General features: G+C 41.6%; 1 protein-coding gene across 1 annotated transcript in view; it reads right to left on the minus strand.

Annotated features, from left to right (window-relative positions):
- Positions 1 to 260: 260 nt before the first annotated feature.
- PPP6R1 (protein phosphatase 6 regulatory subunit 1) overlaps positions 261 to 19,344 on the minus strand; it is a 78,062-nt gene continuing 58,978 nt past the window's right edge. Inside the window, exons 14-23 of the mRNA XM_069742854.1 lie at positions 19,252 to 19,341; positions 17,750 to 17,847; positions 9,737 to 9,794; positions 9,494 to 9,639; positions 7,598 to 7,719; positions 7,149 to 7,311; positions 4,390 to 4,490; positions 3,692 to 3,887; positions 3,456 to 3,578; positions 261 to 1,159 (exon numbers count right to left, since the gene is read on the minus strand). Coding sequence (XP_069598955.1) covers positions 1,156 to 1,159; positions 3,456 to 3,578; positions 3,692 to 3,887; positions 4,390 to 4,490; positions 7,149 to 7,311; positions 7,598 to 7,719; positions 9,494 to 9,639; positions 9,737 to 9,794; positions 17,750 to 17,847; positions 19,252 to 19,341 — 1,101 coding nt within the window. The 3' untranslated portion in view covers positions 261 to 1,155. The remainder of the gene's footprint in view (positions 1,160 to 3,455; positions 3,579 to 3,691; positions 3,888 to 4,389; positions 4,491 to 7,148; positions 7,312 to 7,597; positions 7,720 to 9,493; positions 9,640 to 9,736; positions 9,795 to 17,749; positions 17,848 to 19,251; positions 19,342 to 19,344) is intronic.

The raw sequence follows: 19,344 nt of genomic DNA on the forward strand, positions 1-19,344 counted from the left end.
AAAAAAAGGAGAACCTGCAACTACGAGCGGAAATGGCTGCACAATTAATAGCGCTCACTAGGTTCTGGTTGGCCCGTCCCCGGTCTGCACACATTGAATATATTTGCTGGCGATGTTCGGCGCCCGTGTTGGGGGACGGGTTAGCTGTAGCCTTCCGGTAAACCATAGACCACCACTCCAATATGTGAAGCAGACGGCAGGATCTGTGCTAATGTCTCCGCCTGCCCCCTCCCGGATGCACAATATACACATAGACTGGGTAATGTCATTCCTAGAACAGTTTAATGGGTTACACGTGTATGGGATGACAATAAGGCACTGCTAATATTATTACTGAGAATCTAACAACTTAGGAGATTGGGGTTTTTTTTTCATTGTAGGGGGATTTTTTTTTTTTTTTTTTTGGTAACCACATTACAGAAAACTATCTAAGCAAACAGAATCAGATGGCCGTGGATTATCGTATAAAGGGAATTGGACATTGAAAAAAAAAATACAAAAAAAAAAAAGTGACGTGTTAATCAGAGGCATTTGACATCAATTATACAACTAAGCCTGACAAAGGCAATAATCCAGCCGAGGCGTTACGTCCGCGGGCCGATTACTGCGCTGTGGACATCTGCATAGACTGGTTTTTTTTAGATTTTATTTTTCTTGTGATGGATCGAGTGGGGAAGAGCAAAACAAAGAATTTGGCTTCGACTTGTTGTGCTTAAGTCTTCGGCATCGTCTGCCATCCAAAAAAAAAAAAAAAAGTGTAAAATAAAATTTATATATAATTTAAATGTCATTAATTCCGGTTTTTCTTTTTTTTTTTTTACCGCTGCCACTTTCATATATAAATATATATAAAAGCAAGTGTGAGATAGATGTGTGTACATATAATATCCTACATATATATATGCACAGACAGTCGCAAACACACATATATGCTATTAAACTTTCAGTGCAAAAAAAATAGTATCGTTTGTCTCTCGCTTTCGCAATCTTCTCGTACACAATGGATTACGACGGATTCTGGATTGGTGTCTCGTGCTTCCTTGTACGGAGACAGAGGCTTGGTCTTTGTCCTGGTTGGAAAATCCATGTGTGTACTTAATGCAGATCTTTGGATGTACAGTCATCTATTTCTGATGCCAGATTAGGGGACAAAGTTTACCTGGAAGAAAAAAAAAAACAAAAAACAACAACATTACTTATATCTTCAGTGAAAACATCTTAAAAACTTACACAGCACACCATCAGAGAGAACGAAGAATCTTTTTTCCGCCAAGGAGAGTTGTCTGCAACGTTTCAACACTTAAAAGTTAATTTCAGGCCAAGAAAAGTTTTACCGATGAGGGCGATCTAAAAGTGTGATGTTTGGTAAAAACGCTCGTTTTACGATTACCTAGCGGTGTAAACAGGCAAACTGCTCGTTCATCGGGTGAAATGATCTTTTCCGCAGCGCAAAAACTCATTGTACTCTCTGGAACATAGTCCTGTGCTCGTTCATCGGGTGGAATGACCTTTTCCAGAGTGCACTTGGTGGAGTATCGTCCTGTATAAACCAGACTCGTGCGAAACGGGCAAGGTCATAACTAAACAGCCCGATTCTCCCTAACACTCATCTATCAAGGGGTTAAGACACTTCAATGCACGTTTGAGGGTCAGCCCAGTCCTACCAAAATTGGCGAGATGGCAATTCTAAAGTCTATGGCCACTCTTCTCCGACTGCTAGGGTGAGAGTTAATGGAGAGTTGTCTGGAAGTTATGGTTTATATAGGGGGACTAGGCAGGGGTGGCCGCTGTCTCCGCTGCTATTTGCGTTGGCAGTGGAGCCCCTGGCACAGACAATTAGGAGCTCGACTTCGGTTAGGGGGTTCCGGTATGGCATGATAGAGGAGAAAATAGCCCTATATGCCGATGACATGTTACTCTTTTTAGAAAATTCTGGAGAGGCCTTGGAGGGTGCGATGAATATTCTTAGGACATTCGGTGATATATCGGGTCTTGAAATCAATTGGGCGAAGTCAAATATCTTGATAGTGGATAAAGGGGGCGATGACATCCCAATGTCAGGGGAAGGTAGTAAGCTGACAGTGGTTTCACAGTTCAAATATTTGGGTGTTCAAGTGTCTTTTCCTCTCTCGAGCTATGTCGATCTGAATCTGTCCCCATTGCTGGACAGGTTTAGGACACAATATGGACAGCCGAGACATGCCTATCTTGCGCAGAGTAAAACGATGGATATGGGAGTTTAGAGACACATTCTAGTGGACTATATCTGTGCGACCGGAGGAACGAAAGGGGTAGTCTTGGATATTTATAGGGATTTGTTATATACCTTTCTTAATAGATTCCCTATTAAAGCAAAAGAGAAATGGGAGGAAGAGCTGGGAAGGATAGAGGAGGATAAATGGGAGGATATCATGGAGTATATTCCCCAATTATCAGTACGTGAGCCGGGTAGACTTTCGCAAATATATGTGCTTCAGAGTATATAGAACTCCGGATCGGCTATATAAGGCAGGGCTGAGACAGACCTCCGAGCGTCCTAGGTGCCAGTCCGAGAGGGCAGGGATTCTACACGTTATGGCAATGTACGAGATTTAATTCATACTGGTTGGAGGTGGGAGAAGCAATTGGGAGATCGTATGGCTGTACAATCGCAAGCGATCCTGTGATACATATTTTGGGATATGTGGAAGAGATCCGCATTCCAAATCGTCATAAAGTGGCCATAACTAGATTATTGTATGTTGCGCGAAAGCTAATCGCCAGGCACTGGTTGAGTGAGACACCGCCGACTCTGCAGGAATTCTATAGACAGTCTGATATGGTTATTAATATGGAAAAGGGTATTTATGGAAAAAAGGAAAAGTGTGGAAACCTTTGAAACACTTTGGAAACCGTGGATGGAGAGGAACGGATTCCAGTGGGATGTGGTTTTATTATGTCAGCAATGTATGCTATTGTCCTAGGAGGGAGGGTGGGGAAAATGTTTGTAAACATGTTTATTCTCCTTTGCTGACAATTGTGTGTGGTTGTCAATTTGAATATTGTTAATAAAAATCTGATTTAAAAAAAAAAAAAAAAAAAAAGTCTATGGCCACCTACTGATGCCACCACATTACCACTGGAGACAGGCTTCGGCACATGACAGGGTTGATTAGCGCTGGCATATCTACAGTGACGGACACATCACATAGTGGCTTTATCTAAAGTCGCAGCTAGAGAGAAAGCTTGTTAAGGACACACCGAGGACAATACATGGATAGCTGCGTAGATGACACATGTAGGATTAATGTGCCATAAATGCTATCACAAGCTGAGTGGATGTCAAATGAACAGAAAGTTTGCAAGTTTCTAATTTTTCTCTTCTAAAGTCACTTTCTCCTTCTACCCTCGCCCAAGACCGTGACCAAGGTGCTCAACCTTACTTAGGCACATTGTCCATCCCAAAGATTTCTTACCGGATTTCTGTCTGGTTTTCATTAGAGTTCTTATCTAAAGTGTCGTTTGTTAATTCCAAGCTCTGTTGTTTAGACTCTGCAATGCTGTCCATCTGTGAGGTAGATGGGGCTCTGTCTTCCACCCTACAAGGTAAGGAAACCTGATGAGCCATTTTGTCCGGATGCCCCCCTGCTCGTGGTCACATATTCTAGACCTGATCTGCCTCCGGGCGACAGTATAACGATAATTACTGTACCTGTTCGCATCTTCAGTCACAGTTTCATCTCGCCTCACAGGCTCGGTAGTTTCACCATTTACCGTCAACCTGCATGTGGTTTCATCCCCAGGTTCGCTGGACGATGGCACTGTTGTACCCGTTTCTGCTGCTGAACACTGTGGGGCTGCTATACTTTCCTGGGGGTCACCCAGTGTGGTTGAGGTTTCCATGGTTTCTGGATGATAGATAGGAAAATGCCAATACATAATTGTAAAATTACAGTTCGGATTCAATAGATTCATTTTATTAAATAAATAAAAAATTTGAAAAAAAACAAATTAAAAATCCCAAAATATTGGTACAAAATAATTGTACATAATAATTACATAAAACCTTTCCAAATAATTAAAATTATGTACAATTATACTGTGCAGATCTTTTGGGGATTCTTTAGAATTTGCCAAAGTCTATTAATTAAAATCTCAATAAACTATTGTATCCTAATGGCTGACATACAAGTGGCGGTGTTCCTGGTTTTTTTTCCGGCTTGTTACCTATTAACGCTAGATGTCTTGTCGTTCTCAAATTCTAACCCCGATTCCTCTGTACCGCAAATCCTAGTAAACCTCCAATAATAAATGTACTGATTGGGGCTGATCCAAACCCATCGGGTAAAAGTAAAACTATCTCTGGTAGGTGTATGTGCACCCCATCACACCATGGCAGCACACACTTACCTTCTTTTACAGATGTATCAGAAGTTTCACCGTTATTCACTTCCTGAGCTGAACAGTTTTCGGATTCTGTAGGTGCCTCCTCGGGGGTTGCTGATGCGGGACTGTGGAAAAAAAAGATTATATAGCACTTTGCTCAATAGAAACTTACAACCTGGTCGTACAGTAAAAAGTCCAAAAATTACGTCCTTCAACTGCTTCCAATGGCAGCAATCGGCGCAAGCTCCAGTCGCTGCAGGTGCTGTCTGCGCATCACAGCTGGCACCCACCTGGTAAGAAGCGGGCTCAGCTCCTCAGCAGCCTTCATATTTTCTTTTTTAAGCGACTTCTAACGAAACTGTATGCCACAGGTGGTTTACGAGTTTGGCGAAAGTTTTGAAAACAAATTTGGGGATTTCAAACTCTAAACGCTTAAACCAGATGTTAGAAGGGTTAAAAGTTTAGCACAATTTGCCATTTGTTCCACGAAATTTCTAAACAATTTTTTTTTTCTCTTACCAACCAATTCACTTTTGAAATGACCGAGGGGGGCCGATATATTGGAAACCCCCTTTAAATAGAGACGATGTTGAAAACTGGACCCTCACAGTATTCAATACTGCGGTCAGCACATTAATTAACCATTCAGGGGCTTGATGGGAATTAACGCAAAGTGGAATAAAAAATAAATAAATTAGGTTTTAGTCCCCAATTTTTAATTTTTCAAAAGGTAAGTGGAAAAAATGGACCCCGCAAATGTGAGTGTGGTGTGGAGAGGAGTGTGGCGAGCATTCATAATCCACTGGATCTTCACATAACATTATAACATTGGGCTGTGAACCCACCAAAAAACTAAATTTTTGCTGCTAAACGCTACTTTGGCCGTAGTTTTTCTTCTCACAAGTGGCAATTGGAGAAAATGAGCCCCACAATTTGTTATTCAATTTAACCCAAACAAAGCGAGACCTCGCATGTGATTGGACACCACTATTTAGGAACACGGCATGGAGCACAATTAGACTTCTGGGTGAGACTAGACTCCATGTTCTTGACGTCCTAAAAAATTCAGAAACCCCTCACAAGTGACCATATTTTGTAAATGTAAGTAATTCATCTAGGGGCTTAGTGAGAATTTTGGCTCCACAGGTGCTTTCCATGAGTGAAAATTGAAAATGTATCAGTTTAGCGCCCGCACGTTGTGCCCAGCTTCTGGAGACACGTACCCCATAAATTGTTAAAGCACCACTCCAGAGTTTTTTTATTGCACCACTGGAGCTGTGCTTTAAATATAATTCCACTGCTCTCACCCGATGCCACCTTCAATTTTTTCCAGTGTCGCTCTCGTTGGTCTTCGGCGAAAAATCATCTGTCGGCAGCTGTCGTATTTCCTGGAGCGGCGCGGAGGTGACTTTTCAGTACAAGTCTATGGGAGTCTCGTTGTGGCTCTCAGATTTGCATTGAGAAGTTGTGACATCATTCTGACTTGACGGACCCCAGTGTGGGTTGGCTTTTTTTGTGGGATGAGTTGAAGCTTTTTATTGGTAGCATGTTGGGAGTTCATAACATTTCTGATTTTTTTTTAAGGCAACGTTCACATTTATCCTGTGCGTTACATTTAGGTCAGGGTTCTAAATCCCCAAAAATGTGATTCAGACCAGACCTTCAATGAAGCCAATCACTATAACACCTAATTTTGTTTTTGCTGCTTAATATTCTTAATACCACTTATTTTTTTGGCCGACATAGCCGTACGAGAGCTGTTTATTTTGCAGGGGCGACTTGGTATCGTTTTGAGGTTTATGATTAGTAGCTTGGGCAACACCAATGAGGACTTGAACTTTTTAATTTTTGTTTTTATATAAAGTCGGGGGCAAAACATTTTTTTTTTTTTCATGGCTTCGGCTTTTTTTTTCTTAATTTATTCCCACTATGAAAGGTGAATATTTTATTGGTCTGATAGACGGCAGTATTTCCTTAATGCAGTACGTCAGACCTGGCAGTGTTACATTGAAACTTTACATTTTAGACTTTGCGCATGGCAGGGCTCAAAAGACCACTGTGGTTGGCTCTAGTTTGCCATGGCAACTATCGGAGCCCCTTATGAATGCGGGGTGACGGGGTTTTAGAGGGAGACCCCTCCACCAGAAATTAGAGGAGTCAGTGCATTGTCAGGTTGTAGCATACAGCCGATACCTGCTGTAGTTTTGCCCGTCTGGTGCCGCTAAACCTATTTCTCAGCTCTGTAAAGACAAAATAAGGCCCTCAATGACCGCCGTAAAAAGATATACTGGGTCATGAAGGGGTTAAACATCCTCACATGATTTAGCCTTCAGATTTACAATATATATATATATATATATATATATATATATATTTTTTTTTTTTACTTTATCCTCAACACTGGAACTTTGATTTTACAAGGTTTTTGCACTGTACTGGTAAGAATCTTTCAATCATGCCGTGTGGAATATCATGGAATATTGTAATATCTCCACCCTTTAGCGCAAACCAATAACCTACTTCTGTTCCACATGGAGATATATATTCTAAATGTCTAACTAAAGACATTTATAGGTCTATGATAAGGCGTTATCCTCCGTGCTCGGGTGGTAACCGAGTGACTTCGGCGTGCTCGAATACTGTGTTCGAGTCCCCGCGGCTGTTCGACAACCTCAGCACATGCGGGGATCGTCTAACAAACACCTTATGCGAGGACATAACCTTCCGGCACGACAGAACTTTATTGCTTAGGATAAAAAAAATTTGAGAAAATATATAATAACCTTGTTTCTTTACTGACTTCTGCGAAGACAGCCCAGGCGGCTTCACTACTGTTATTGGGTACGCTCTCTGCCCACGCCGATGACCCAGTGTCTACTGATGTTACCGATGGGGACACTGAGGCTTCTGTAGAAGTGGAATCAAATGTTGCTGTCCAAGCAGGCGCTAAAAAGGTGAAAAAGATTTATCTACCAATAACTACCATTTGTGTAACAATTCTACCAATATGAGAGGGAACATGAAAGAACAGTCCCATGTAGGATCCAACCTCCGGGCTGTAGCGCCACATCCTTGTGGGTAAAGCTGCAGCAAAGATCCATTTTTACTACTACATTTCCCAGGAGCGCTGGGAAAATTGTGACGGGGATGCAGCACTCCGTTACGGATTGGAAAGACGGGACTTCCAGTTGATCAAATGCCTTTTTTTCCCCTCCTGTGGACAGTCACCCACCTTCTGACGTTTGTGGTGCTGGATCTGTGGTTGAATGATTAGTACTACTAGAGCCACCGCCTGAATCTTCCTCCTCTTCATCAGAATCTCGACTGTCTTCGCTATCTGTGCTTCCACAGCTCCTAAAAGGCAAAAAAAACAAACATCCCGCTCGATATTGGATGTAGAAAACATAGAATTCAAAGCAAAGAGCAGAAGAGAGGAGGCAAATGTCACTTTCCTTCCATCATTCGAAATGAAAGAAGGAGATTGAAACGATCAGTCTATGGTCTGGACAGAAAATCCTTGGAGGAATCACTTTCTAAATCAGAGTCTCACCGATCGCATCCGAAAATCTATTACCAAACTAGAGGATGAGACCATTACTGTGAAAAAACGCAAGTTTCCACGTGACCTGCGGGATCACTCTCTTCAATGGGTTTATAATTGGGGTCAAGATGTTCATTTTTGGTCTGAAGGTTCGGAATCCTTTGCTGCAACACAACACTGCATTTCCAATGCCCACCGGATGTTTGAAAGATCAGCCATATTATGCCTTGAGGATGTGAATAATACATATTATGCCATTAATTAATATACTCAACTCAAATTACAAAATGCTTTTTTTTTTTTTTTTTTTTAACAAATTCAATCCCGAGTCGATTGTATGGACAGATTCCAAGAACTAATTAAAATTCTACTTGACTCCCAAGAACTCGAAGTCTTTTAGATCAAATCTTACTCCAGTCTTATTGGTCTGAATTAAGTCATATCCATGATATTGTCAGAAAAAATGTCGGACGAGGGGGAGGTCGCAGTTGTCATGGATTCCACCATGTATAAACCTCAAACTATTTCCATGCGAATGACCCCCCTACGTCCACCAAACTTACTACAAATCCCTCCAGTAGCTTCTCTAGTGCTACCATTGAATGAATACCGGAAGGTTTTTCTTTAGGTTACATCATTCAAGTGCCACATTTTTTGCTTGTGTTACTACTTACAGCAACATTTTCATCATCTTTAGCAAGCCTGGTCATGGCATTTTGGGACGAACACTTTTTGTAAACGCATAATAATCCATTATTATTTTTTTTTATTGGTACGGTAGATCTATCGATGATGTGTTAATTATCGAGTATGGCCAAGCATCCAATAATACATCAGTCGATCAGTACAATAAGACTAATGAGTACAATGTGAAATTCACCGCAGTCCATCATTCATTCACCATCACTTTTTAGATTTACAATGCGCGAGTGTCCCAAACCAAATCCTTGTATACAAAACCCATTACTGGAAACACCATTCTACATGTCACCTCACTATTAGGTCTATACCGGTAGGTGAATACACTAGAATATTGCAGAGCTGGAGTGACGTACAATGTTTTGAGCAGGAGATTAATAATGCACACAAAAGACTAATTGCCAGGGGTTATCGTAAGTGGAGCTCACACCGTGCACAAAGTATTATACGTACTGTTAGTAACATAACACGCTGTCATGGGTTAAAATCCTGCAGGGCACGCGAGGTCCCCCTGCTCACACCAGAACATGTCCAGGCCCATTTGAAGTCCGCCAGTGACCATCTGGATGATCCAGATGAGGCATGGAACAAGGTTATGTGGTCAGATGAGACCAAAATAGAAACTTTTGTTATCAACCCCACTCGCCTTGTTTGGAGGAAGAAGAAGGACGAGTACAACAACCGCAAGAACACCGTCCCAACCGTGAAACATGGTAGGAGAAACATCATTCTTTGGGGAGTGCATTCTGCAAAGGGGATGACTGAACCATAATGATGGGAGGATGGATGATGTTATGTATAGTGAAATTTTAGCCAACAACGTCCTTCCCTCATTAACAGGATTGAAGATAGTTATTTTCTGTAACCATATAACGCAAAGTCCCCTACCTTGTGCCAGTACTCTGCAATGTGCCTGAAGAAAACCGGATCTCTTTCTCCTGCCAGATATCCTCTCCGTCTGAGCCTTCATCTTCATCGTCATCAAACTGCTGAATGCGCTCCTTGTAGCAAATCTCAAACAAGTTGGAATTTGGCTGTAGTACATGAATAATAATAAAATAACAATTAAAATAAAAAATTTTTTTACAGAATAAATACACAAATAAATAAAAGAAAAAAACAACAACTTACACTTTCTTCATCTGCATTCAGGGAAAACGTGATGTTGGCAGTTTTATCAAAAGGAGCACTAAAAAAATAAATAAATACGAAGCATGACAATAGGTCACAATTCTGGGAATCGGTTTCTGCTTATTGCTGGTCACAAAATTCACATTTCATAATGCTTTTATATTGAACAAACTTGGTTAAAGAATAGAAATTGGCAGAACGTTGCTATTCTGTCATGCAGTGTCGCTGCAACCATCACCTCCGACATATCCGTGTGATGAGTGAGACGCAGGTGTCACAGCTACCGCCATGCAAAAAAGAACCATCCATGTCGTGCAAATGTGACGCCGATTACCTCCCCGCATTGGACTTCCAACAACAAAAGTAAAAGACAAAGGTCTGCACTATGGAAATGTGTTTATTAAATCACTACACAAAAAAGGCAGTGCACATATGGGATATAAAGGGTAGACACACATTGGGGAGCATTTTTTGTTCTTAAATGTGTACATTTTTTTTGCCTTAAAATATTTTTAAGGGACAGTCTGACTTTACCCTGACAGTCACAGAAGTGCAAAGACTGTTTTTAGCCAAAAAGTACATGCATCAAGTAAAATAAAAAAAGTTGCACTCAAAAGGTACTCATGTTTGTTTTTTTAAATGGGCGAAAATTATTATATGTATCTATATTATAATATATATATATATATATATATATATATATATATACACACACACATATACATATATATATATATACATACACACACACATATATACAGTACAGACCAAAAGTTTGGACAGACCTCATTTAAAGATTTTTCTGTATTTTCATGACTATGAAAATTGTACATTCACACTGAAGGCATCAAAACTATGATTTAACACATGTGGAATTATATACTTAACAAAAAAGTGTGAAACAACTGAAATTACGTATTATATTCTAGGTTTTTCAGAGTAGCCACCTTTTGCTTTGATGATTGCTTTGCACACTCTTGGCATTCTCTTGATGAGCTTCAAGAGGTAGTCACCGGGAATGGTTTTCACTTCACAGGTGTGCCCTGTCAGGTTTAATAAGTGGGATTTCTTGCCTTATAAATGGGGTTGGGACCATCAGTTGTGTTGTGCAGAAGTCTGGTGGATAAACAGCTGATAGTGCTACTGAATAGACTGCTAGAGTTTGTATTATTGCAAGAAAAAAGCAGCTAAGTAAAGAAAAACGAGTGGCCATCATTACTTTAAGAAATGAAGGTCAGTCATTCTGAAAAATTGGGCAAACTTTGAAAGTGTCCCCAAGTGCAGTGGCAAAAATCATCAAGCGCTACAAAGAAACTGGCTCACATGAGGACCGCCCCAGGAAAGGAAGACCTAGAGTCACCTCTGCTTCTGAGGATAAGTGTATCCGAGTCACCAGCCTCAGAAATCGCAGGTTAACAGCAGCTCAGATTAGAGACCAGGTCAATGTCACACAGAGTTCTAGCAGCAGACACATCTCTACAACAACTGTTAAGAGGAGACTTTGTGCAGCAGGCCTTCATGGAATAATAGCTGCTAGGAAACCACTGCTAAGGACAGGCAACAAGCAGAAGAGACTTGTTTGGGCTAAAGAACACAAGGAATGGACCAGTGGAAATCTGTGCTTTGGTCTGATAAGTCCAAATTTGAGATCTTTGGTTCCAACCACCATGTCTTTGTGCGACGCAGAAAAGGTGAACGGATGGACTCTACATGTCTGGTTCCCATCGTGAAGCATGGAGGAGGAGGTGTGATGGTGTGAGGGGGCTTTGCTGGTGACACTGTTAGGGATTTATTCAAAATTGAAGGCATACTGAACCAGCATGGCTACCAAAGCATCTTGCAGCGGCATGCTATTCCATCCGGTTTGCGTTTAGTTGGACCATTATTTATTTTTCAACAGGACAGTGACCCCAAACACACCTCCAGGCTGCGTAAGGGCTATTTGACCAAGAAGGAGAGTGATGAGGTGCTACGCCAGATGACCTGGCCTCCACAGTGAAGCTCATCAAGAGAATGCCAAGAGTGTACAAAGCAGTCATCAAAGCAAAAGGTGGCTACTTTGAAGAACCTAGAATATAAGACATAATTTCAGTTGTCTCACACTATTTTGTTAAGTATATAATTCCTCATGTGTTAATTCATAGTTTTGATGCCTTCAGTGTGAATGTACAATTTTCATAGTCATAAAAACACAGAAAAATCTTTCAATGAGAAGGTGTGTCCAAACTTTTGGTCTGTACTGTATATACACATATACATACATGGGTATTCAGACCCTTTGCTCAGTATTGCGTAGAAGCACCTTTTCGAGCCAGTACAGCCATGAGTCTTCTTGGGAATGATGCAACAAGTTTTTCACCCCTGGATTTGGGGATCCTCTGCCATTCTTCCTTGGAGATCCTCACCAGTTCCGTCAGGTTGGATGGTGAATGTTGGTAGACAGCCATTTTCAGGTCTCTCCGGAGATGCTCAATTGGGATTAGGTCAGGGCTCTGGCTGGGCCAGTCAAGAATGGTCACAGTTGTTCTGAAGCCGCTCCTTTGGTGTTTTAGCTGTGTGCTTAAGGTCATTGTCTTGTTGGAAGGTGAACCTTCGGCCAAGTCTGAGGTCCAGAGCACTCTGGAAGAGGTTTTCATCCAGGATATCTCTGTAGTTGGCCGCATTCATGTTTCCTTCAATGACAACCAGTCGTCCTGTCCCTGCAGCTGAAAAACACCCCCATATCATGATGCTGCCACCACCATGTTTCACTGTTTGGATTGTATTGGGCAGGTGATGAGCAGTGCCTGGTTTTCTCCACACATACCACTTAGAATTATCACTAAAAAGGTCTATCTTCGTCTCATCAGACCAGAGAATCTTATTTCTCATAGTCTGGGAGTTCTTCATGTGTTTTTTTAGTAAACTTTATACAGGCTTTCATATGTCTTGCACTGAGGAGAGGCTTCCATTGGGCCACTTTGCCATAAAGGCCCGACTGGTGGAGGGCTGCAGTTGACTTTGTGGAACTTTCTCCCATCTCCCTACTGCATTTCTGCAGCTCAGCCACAGTGATCTTGGGGTTCTTCTTTACCTCTCTCACCAAGGCTCTTCTCCTATGATTGCTCAGTGTGGCTGGACGGCCAGGTCTAGGAAGACTTCTGGTGGTCCCAAACGTCTTCCATTTAAGGATTATGGAGGCCGCTGTGCTCTTAGGAACCCTGAGTACTGCAGAAATTGTTTTGTAACCTTGGCCCGATCTGTGTCTTGCCACAATTCTGTCTCTGAGCTCCTTGGCCAGTTCCTTTGACTTCATGATTCTCATTTGGTCTGACATGCACTGTGAGCTGTGAGGTCTTATATAGACAGGTGTGCGCCGCTCCAAATCAAGTCCTATCAGTTTAATTAAATACAGCTTGACTGGATCACAAGGAAATGGACAGCATGTGACTTAAATATGAGTGTCTGAGCAAAGGGTCTGAATACTTATGACCATGTGATATTTCAGCTTTTCTTTTTTTAATAAATTTGCAAACATTTCTTTCAAATCATTTCATTTTCATTTGTTTTTTGTTCAGTCAAGATGTGGTGCAGAGTGTACATTAATGAGGAAAAAATGAACTTTTTTGAATTTACCAAACGGCTGCAATGAAACAGAGTGAAAAATTTAAAGGGGTCTGAATACTTTCCGTACACAGTGTGTGTGTGTGTGTGTGTGTGTGTGTGTGTGTGTGTGTGTGTGTGTGTGTGTGTGTGTGTGTGTGTGTATATACATACAATACATACATACAATTATTTTCGTCCGTCCATTAATGCATGTGACAGAACATTGTATTTTTTTTTTAAAAAAATGGGTAACTGTTGGGTGCAACTTTTTTTTTTTTTTACTAGATGCAAAAATTTTTTATATTATTTATAATTTTTATTTCTAAAAAGTATTGTACCGCTCTTTGCATGCGGAGAAAGAAATGTTGTTGGAAGGTCCATGAATGCTTTTATAGGTAAACCACAAGTGGAAATGTGAATGTAATGGGCCGTCTGAAGCCAAACATCACACAACAAATGAATGCTTGCCATAACAAAAAAAAAAATGCAATAAAAAAAATTCCATAAGTTGGAGGCTGAAGGGTACATGTCACCGTGTAATGCCCTACCATAACTGTGTAAGCATGTTTTACCTCTTCAGCTGTCGAAAGTGAGCACTGCAAGTTAGAGAAAGAAACAAGCAAAACACATCAAACTAAAAGTGGAAGGAGGAGAAAAAGGTGGCAAAGCAAATCAATGACAGAGGCAACGGGTCAATGACAAAAAGAAAACTGGCACTAAAGTGAGAAGTGCAATGTAGGCAGTCATTCAAGTGCAACACAAACCTCTGACAAAAACAATAAAAGGACAGTGACTTCAGATATTGATTACATGCCCATTTAACGAGGATACTCAGATTATTATGAAAGGCCCTTAGTTGGACTGATTGGAGATATCTATACTAATGCTATACAGGTCAGTGTTACCTTGGGAGTAAAATCATTCATAATCAATATATGGAGTACTGATAATGGGGAAAATGTGACCCAACACACACAACTGGTGTCCCACCAAGATGGCGTATAGGGGGAAACAAGGCAAGATCTAAAAAGGCTCAATGTTTAATAGGATGATTTGCAGCAGCCTGTTAGGTCCGGACTTCACCCCTTTAACGTAGAGAGAGGTGAAGTCTACTATAAAATCCACATTTTACATAAAGATTCACAGCAAAACTCTTAGCTGGATTTACACCAGAAAAATCCATCTTTGCACGCAGACAACCTATGGAATCTGCTCAATGCACAGAGCAATGTAAAGATGAATGTGCCATGTAAGGGCCGCACGTTACAGCCACAGGTCTGTTCTGATTGTGGCCAGCGCAACATAAACAAGGGCAATTTGGCTAATCCATCACTTGGAAAAAAAACAGTGAATCGTTATGACTCCAATGTATTTCCTCTCTACTCTCAAGATCACATCTCCCCTCCTGTGCACTCGACCCGATCCCATCCCACCTCATCAGTCTTCATCCTAACCAGAACACGTTTGTTCAACCTATCATTAACAACTGGTGTTTTCCCCTCACGCTTCAAACATGCCTCGATCACACCCATCCTCAAAAAGTCCTCTCTTGACCCATCCTCTGTGTCTAGCCAACACCCCATATCGCTTCTCCCCTATACCTCAAAACTACTTGAACAACACGTCCATCTTGAACTGTCCACCCACATCTCCTCCTGCTCCCTCCATGACCGCTTACAATTTGGCTTCCAACCGCATCATTCCCCTGAAACTTGCCTGACTAAAGTCTCCAATGACCTACTAACCGCCAAATCCAAGTGACACTACTCTGTGCTCCTCTACCTGTGACATAGTGGACCATTCCCTATTATTACAGACCCTCTCATCTCTTGGCATCACAGACTTGGCCCTATCCTGGATCTCATCATACCTAACAGACGGGACAATCAGAGTCTCCAACTCACACACCACCTCCTCACCTCGCCCCCTATCTGTCGGGAGTCCCACAAGTTTCAGTTCTAGGACCACTGCTCTTCTCCATCTACACCGTCGGCCTGGGACAGCTCATGGAGTCTCACCTTTCTGCTGATGACACACAGATCTAACTAGAATCCCACAATGTCTGTCCACTATTTCACCCTTCTCTGCTAGATTTCGAAAACTTAACTTGGACAAAACAGAACTCATCATATTTCCCCATCTCATTCAACCTCCACCCAGTGGACCTTTCCATCAAAGTCAAAGGCTGCTCACTCTCCCAAGTCTCGCAAGCTCGATGCCGCGGGGCAATCCTGGACTCTAATCTCTACGTCAAACCACAAATCCAAACCCTCTCCATTTCCTGCCGACTCCAAGTCAAAAATATTTCCCGGATCCGTACATTCCTTAATCAACCTCATCATCTCCCGCCTTGACTACTGCAACCTCCTGCTCTTTGGCCTCCTCTCTAACACTCTCGCACCCCTCCAATCTATCCTCAACTCTGCTGCCCGACTAATCCACTTATACCACTGCTATTCCCCGGCCTCTCCTCCCTGTCAATCCCTTCACTGGCTCCCCATTACCCAGAGACTCCAGTTCCAAACCTTAACCATGACATACAAAGCCATCCACAACCTGTGTCCTCCATACATCTGTGACCTAGTCTCCCAGTCTTGCCTGCAATTACCGATCCTCACAAGATCTCCTTCTCTACTCCCCTCTTATCTCCTCTTCCCACAATCGTATACAAGATTTCTCCCACTGCTCTGGAACTCTCTACCACAACAAATCAGACTCTCGCCTACCGTGGGAACCTTAAAAGGAACCGGAAGTACCGCCGTGGATCAGTGACCTGTCAGAAGCCACACAGATGAATGCCTAAGCAGAGCACCACATAAACATGGAGCCTTGCGATGGGTCATTTTCTGCTGGGCCAGACAACTTTTTTATTAATCCCATTTTAGGATGGATATGACCTTTTGATAGCTTTTTACAGCATTTTTTGTGATTTTGCAGCGACCAAAAAAACCCGGAATTTTGAAACTTTAATTTTTTTCTGTTTATGGTGTTTTTCGATAGGGTTAATTACTTTTGTATTTTGATAGATCAGACTTCTCTGAACAAGGCAATACAACAAGTGTACTTTTTTTATCATCTTTACTTTTAATGGGGGAAAAAAAGTGCTGTGATTTGAACTTAAGTTTTTTGGGGACTTTAACCTGTGATTGTCTGATCACTTGTGCTATATGCTGTAATACCACAAGTACTGCTGTATGTAGTAAAAATTACAGTCTCCTTTGAAGTCGGCACACAGGCAAGGTTTCACGGGAGCTCCATAATCATAAACATGGGGGTCTTCAGCAGACCCCCGGCCGTCAGAGCAGCCCATCGGAGACCCACAATCACATCGCAGGCGCATCCGAAGGTACCGTTGAAAAACGCACTCCCCTGCCGGTGTGTTGTTAATGCTGTCAAAAGAGTTTGACAGTGGCATTTAAACAGGTTTACAATTGCGAGTGCCCTTCTCACCACCTGTGATTGTTAGAGGCAGGTCCTGGCTGTAACACACAGCCATTACCTGCAGAATATGGGGTGGTCTCACCCCATAAGCCTGCTTCATACACCTGCAACCGAATTGCACCGTACATTTATGGCAGATGTTTATAAGGGGTTAAAGGAGACCACACGTTTTACTTTCTCTCTAACCTGAGTGAGGGTAAAATTTGGAGGCACCAGCTGGGAAACGGGAACAGATTCTATACGGCCTTATGCTCAAATCTGACAGAATTTGGCCTGTTTCACAGTTTTGTCAACTAGCTGGTTTACAGAATTCGATAATACGGCGGAAGAGTTGATTCCCCATATTTACCAGAAGTACAAACATACTAAATTAATTCACCAATGCGTCCTATTGAGCTATATATCAGCAAAATGCAAATTAGGTGAAAATTTACTCCAGCTCCAGTTAGGTGTCTATTTTACTTCATACAGGACATTGCAATTTACGAGCCATTTAATAAGATGTTCCTGTGAATTATGCAGCAAAAAGGAAGACAGAGCTGCTTCTAAAGGGCTTATCTGCAAGAGGGCACTGCTGCTTCTAAAAAGTTAACCTGTAAATGAATACATCAATTGCTTGTGAAGTGTTAATCCGATTCTCACGCTTTGTATTGTAGACAGCCTAAATGCAGAAAGACTCACAAGGCTGTGAAAATTTAGAGGGAGAGACAACTTAAGCTGACTTCAGTCTATCTTTAAAGTGTCAGTTATGAGCACTAACTTAAGACATGTATTTTCCTAAAATGTACTAAATATTTGAGAAATGTTTTTTTTTTCACTTAAACAATAGGTTTACTTGAATGTACATACCCTCCCAGCTAAATGTTTCATAGATCTATAGGCATGTGTGCTATGAAGATAAACTGCGGCCGGAAATACAGTGCAACAAATGTATGTTCTGCATGTAAACTCATGGGTGATATGTAGGACTGTATTATTAATACTAACTTGACACTCTCTTCTTGCTCTCCAAACGCCTCATCATTGAACCCAAAGTGATCTATAAAAGCAGATGTCATCTGCTGTACTTGGTAGTCAACAAAAGCCTGGAAAAAAAAACAACAAAAAAAACACAACAGATAAACATTATAAATTTATAAAAAAGGGCGGCATGCTGACAATTACAAAAAATCCCTTTCGGACCGGTCCGATTTTTCATTTCTGTGCTTTTTTTTTGTTTTTCCTCCCCTTCTAAGAGCCATAGCGCTCATATTTTCCACTGACATATGCATATGAGGGCATGCTTTTGGAGGGACAAGTTGTAGTTTTCAACGACCATATAATGTACTTAAAAATGATGGGGGAAAAAAAAGTGATGTGAAATGGTGTGAAAATTTTTTTTTCCTTTTTAAGACGTTCAAAAAGATCATCCTCAATCTCAAAAGGAAACCTGACGGGCGATTCATGATTTCCGAAACCACAGGTAGTATGAATCAGACACTGGCGACGCTAATGCAACTCTGAAAATGCAGGGAGAAGCCGTCAGGTACCAAAACATACAAGGCTGCAATAATGCAGTGGGTCTGATTCATCCGGCCTGTGAGTCAGGTACTATGATCTCCTCCTTTAACAAACATGCAGAACTCCATTAAGAAAAGGATTCGTTTGTGTTGCCATTTTCTCTAAACCCATAACTTTATTTTTTTAGTCAATGGAGCTGTATGTGGTCTTGTTTGCATGACTATAGTCTTTTATTAGCACCATTTTGGCTTGGGAGGTGCACCCTTGGTGTGGCCAAGCAGCTCAGTCTAAAGTTGTGTCCATAGGCTTTGCATGCCCTACTGGCGACTGGCAGAGCCTGAGCTTTATCTGTAGGCAGTTCTCGTGACAGGCAAGCTAGTGCAGTGAGGTCCGCAGGGCAAGCAGAACCTCTGTGGGCGAAACGGTGCATTGAGCCTCTTGGCCACACCCAGGGTGCACCAAAAATTTCATATTTGGTAAAACTTCAGTTTCTGCAGAACGGAGGCAGCGGTTACCTCACTAAACGTCTGATTTATATAGGGGTGATATCTCCTATAAGGCGATATGCTTACTTTATACTGTTAATTTTGGCTTACAGACTCCCAATACACCAAAGTAGTAAAAGAAGACGCAAACTAAATAAATATTCCATTGAGCGTTGTACCCGATATTTACGAAAGAATTAATTTGACCAACTACATTTTTCCAGGAAAACAGACCTTGACACAAAAATCAGAAATCCATAATTAGTCCAGGGCAGCAGAGGGGAACCAAATTATCTGTGTTTCCCCCCCAAAGTCCCTGAATGAACAGCAGTCAATATTTTGCCAATGAGGTTGACAAATTACCAAAAACCTGACATGTAAACTGAGGATCAATTTTGATTTTCACTTAGAAGTCTTGTTTCTATTCCCTATCTGACCAGGAACGTATTGTATTTTCCATGCAGTAACTTTGCTTTGCATTTATGTAAGGAGAATGGCTGTCACCTGCTGGAGAACGGCCTCTTGGGGAAAATTAAATTCCTTCAGGTCATTGTCTTCGTCATCACTGGAGGAGTGCATGTTTCTTGTGTTTACCTG

Source organism: Ranitomeya imitator, chromosome 10 (genome assembly GCF_032444005.1).
Source record: "Ranitomeya imitator isolate aRanImi1 chromosome 10, aRanImi1.pri, whole genome shotgun sequence".
NCBI classification, from domain to species: Eukaryota; Metazoa; Chordata; class Amphibia; order Anura; family Dendrobatidae; genus Ranitomeya; species Ranitomeya imitator.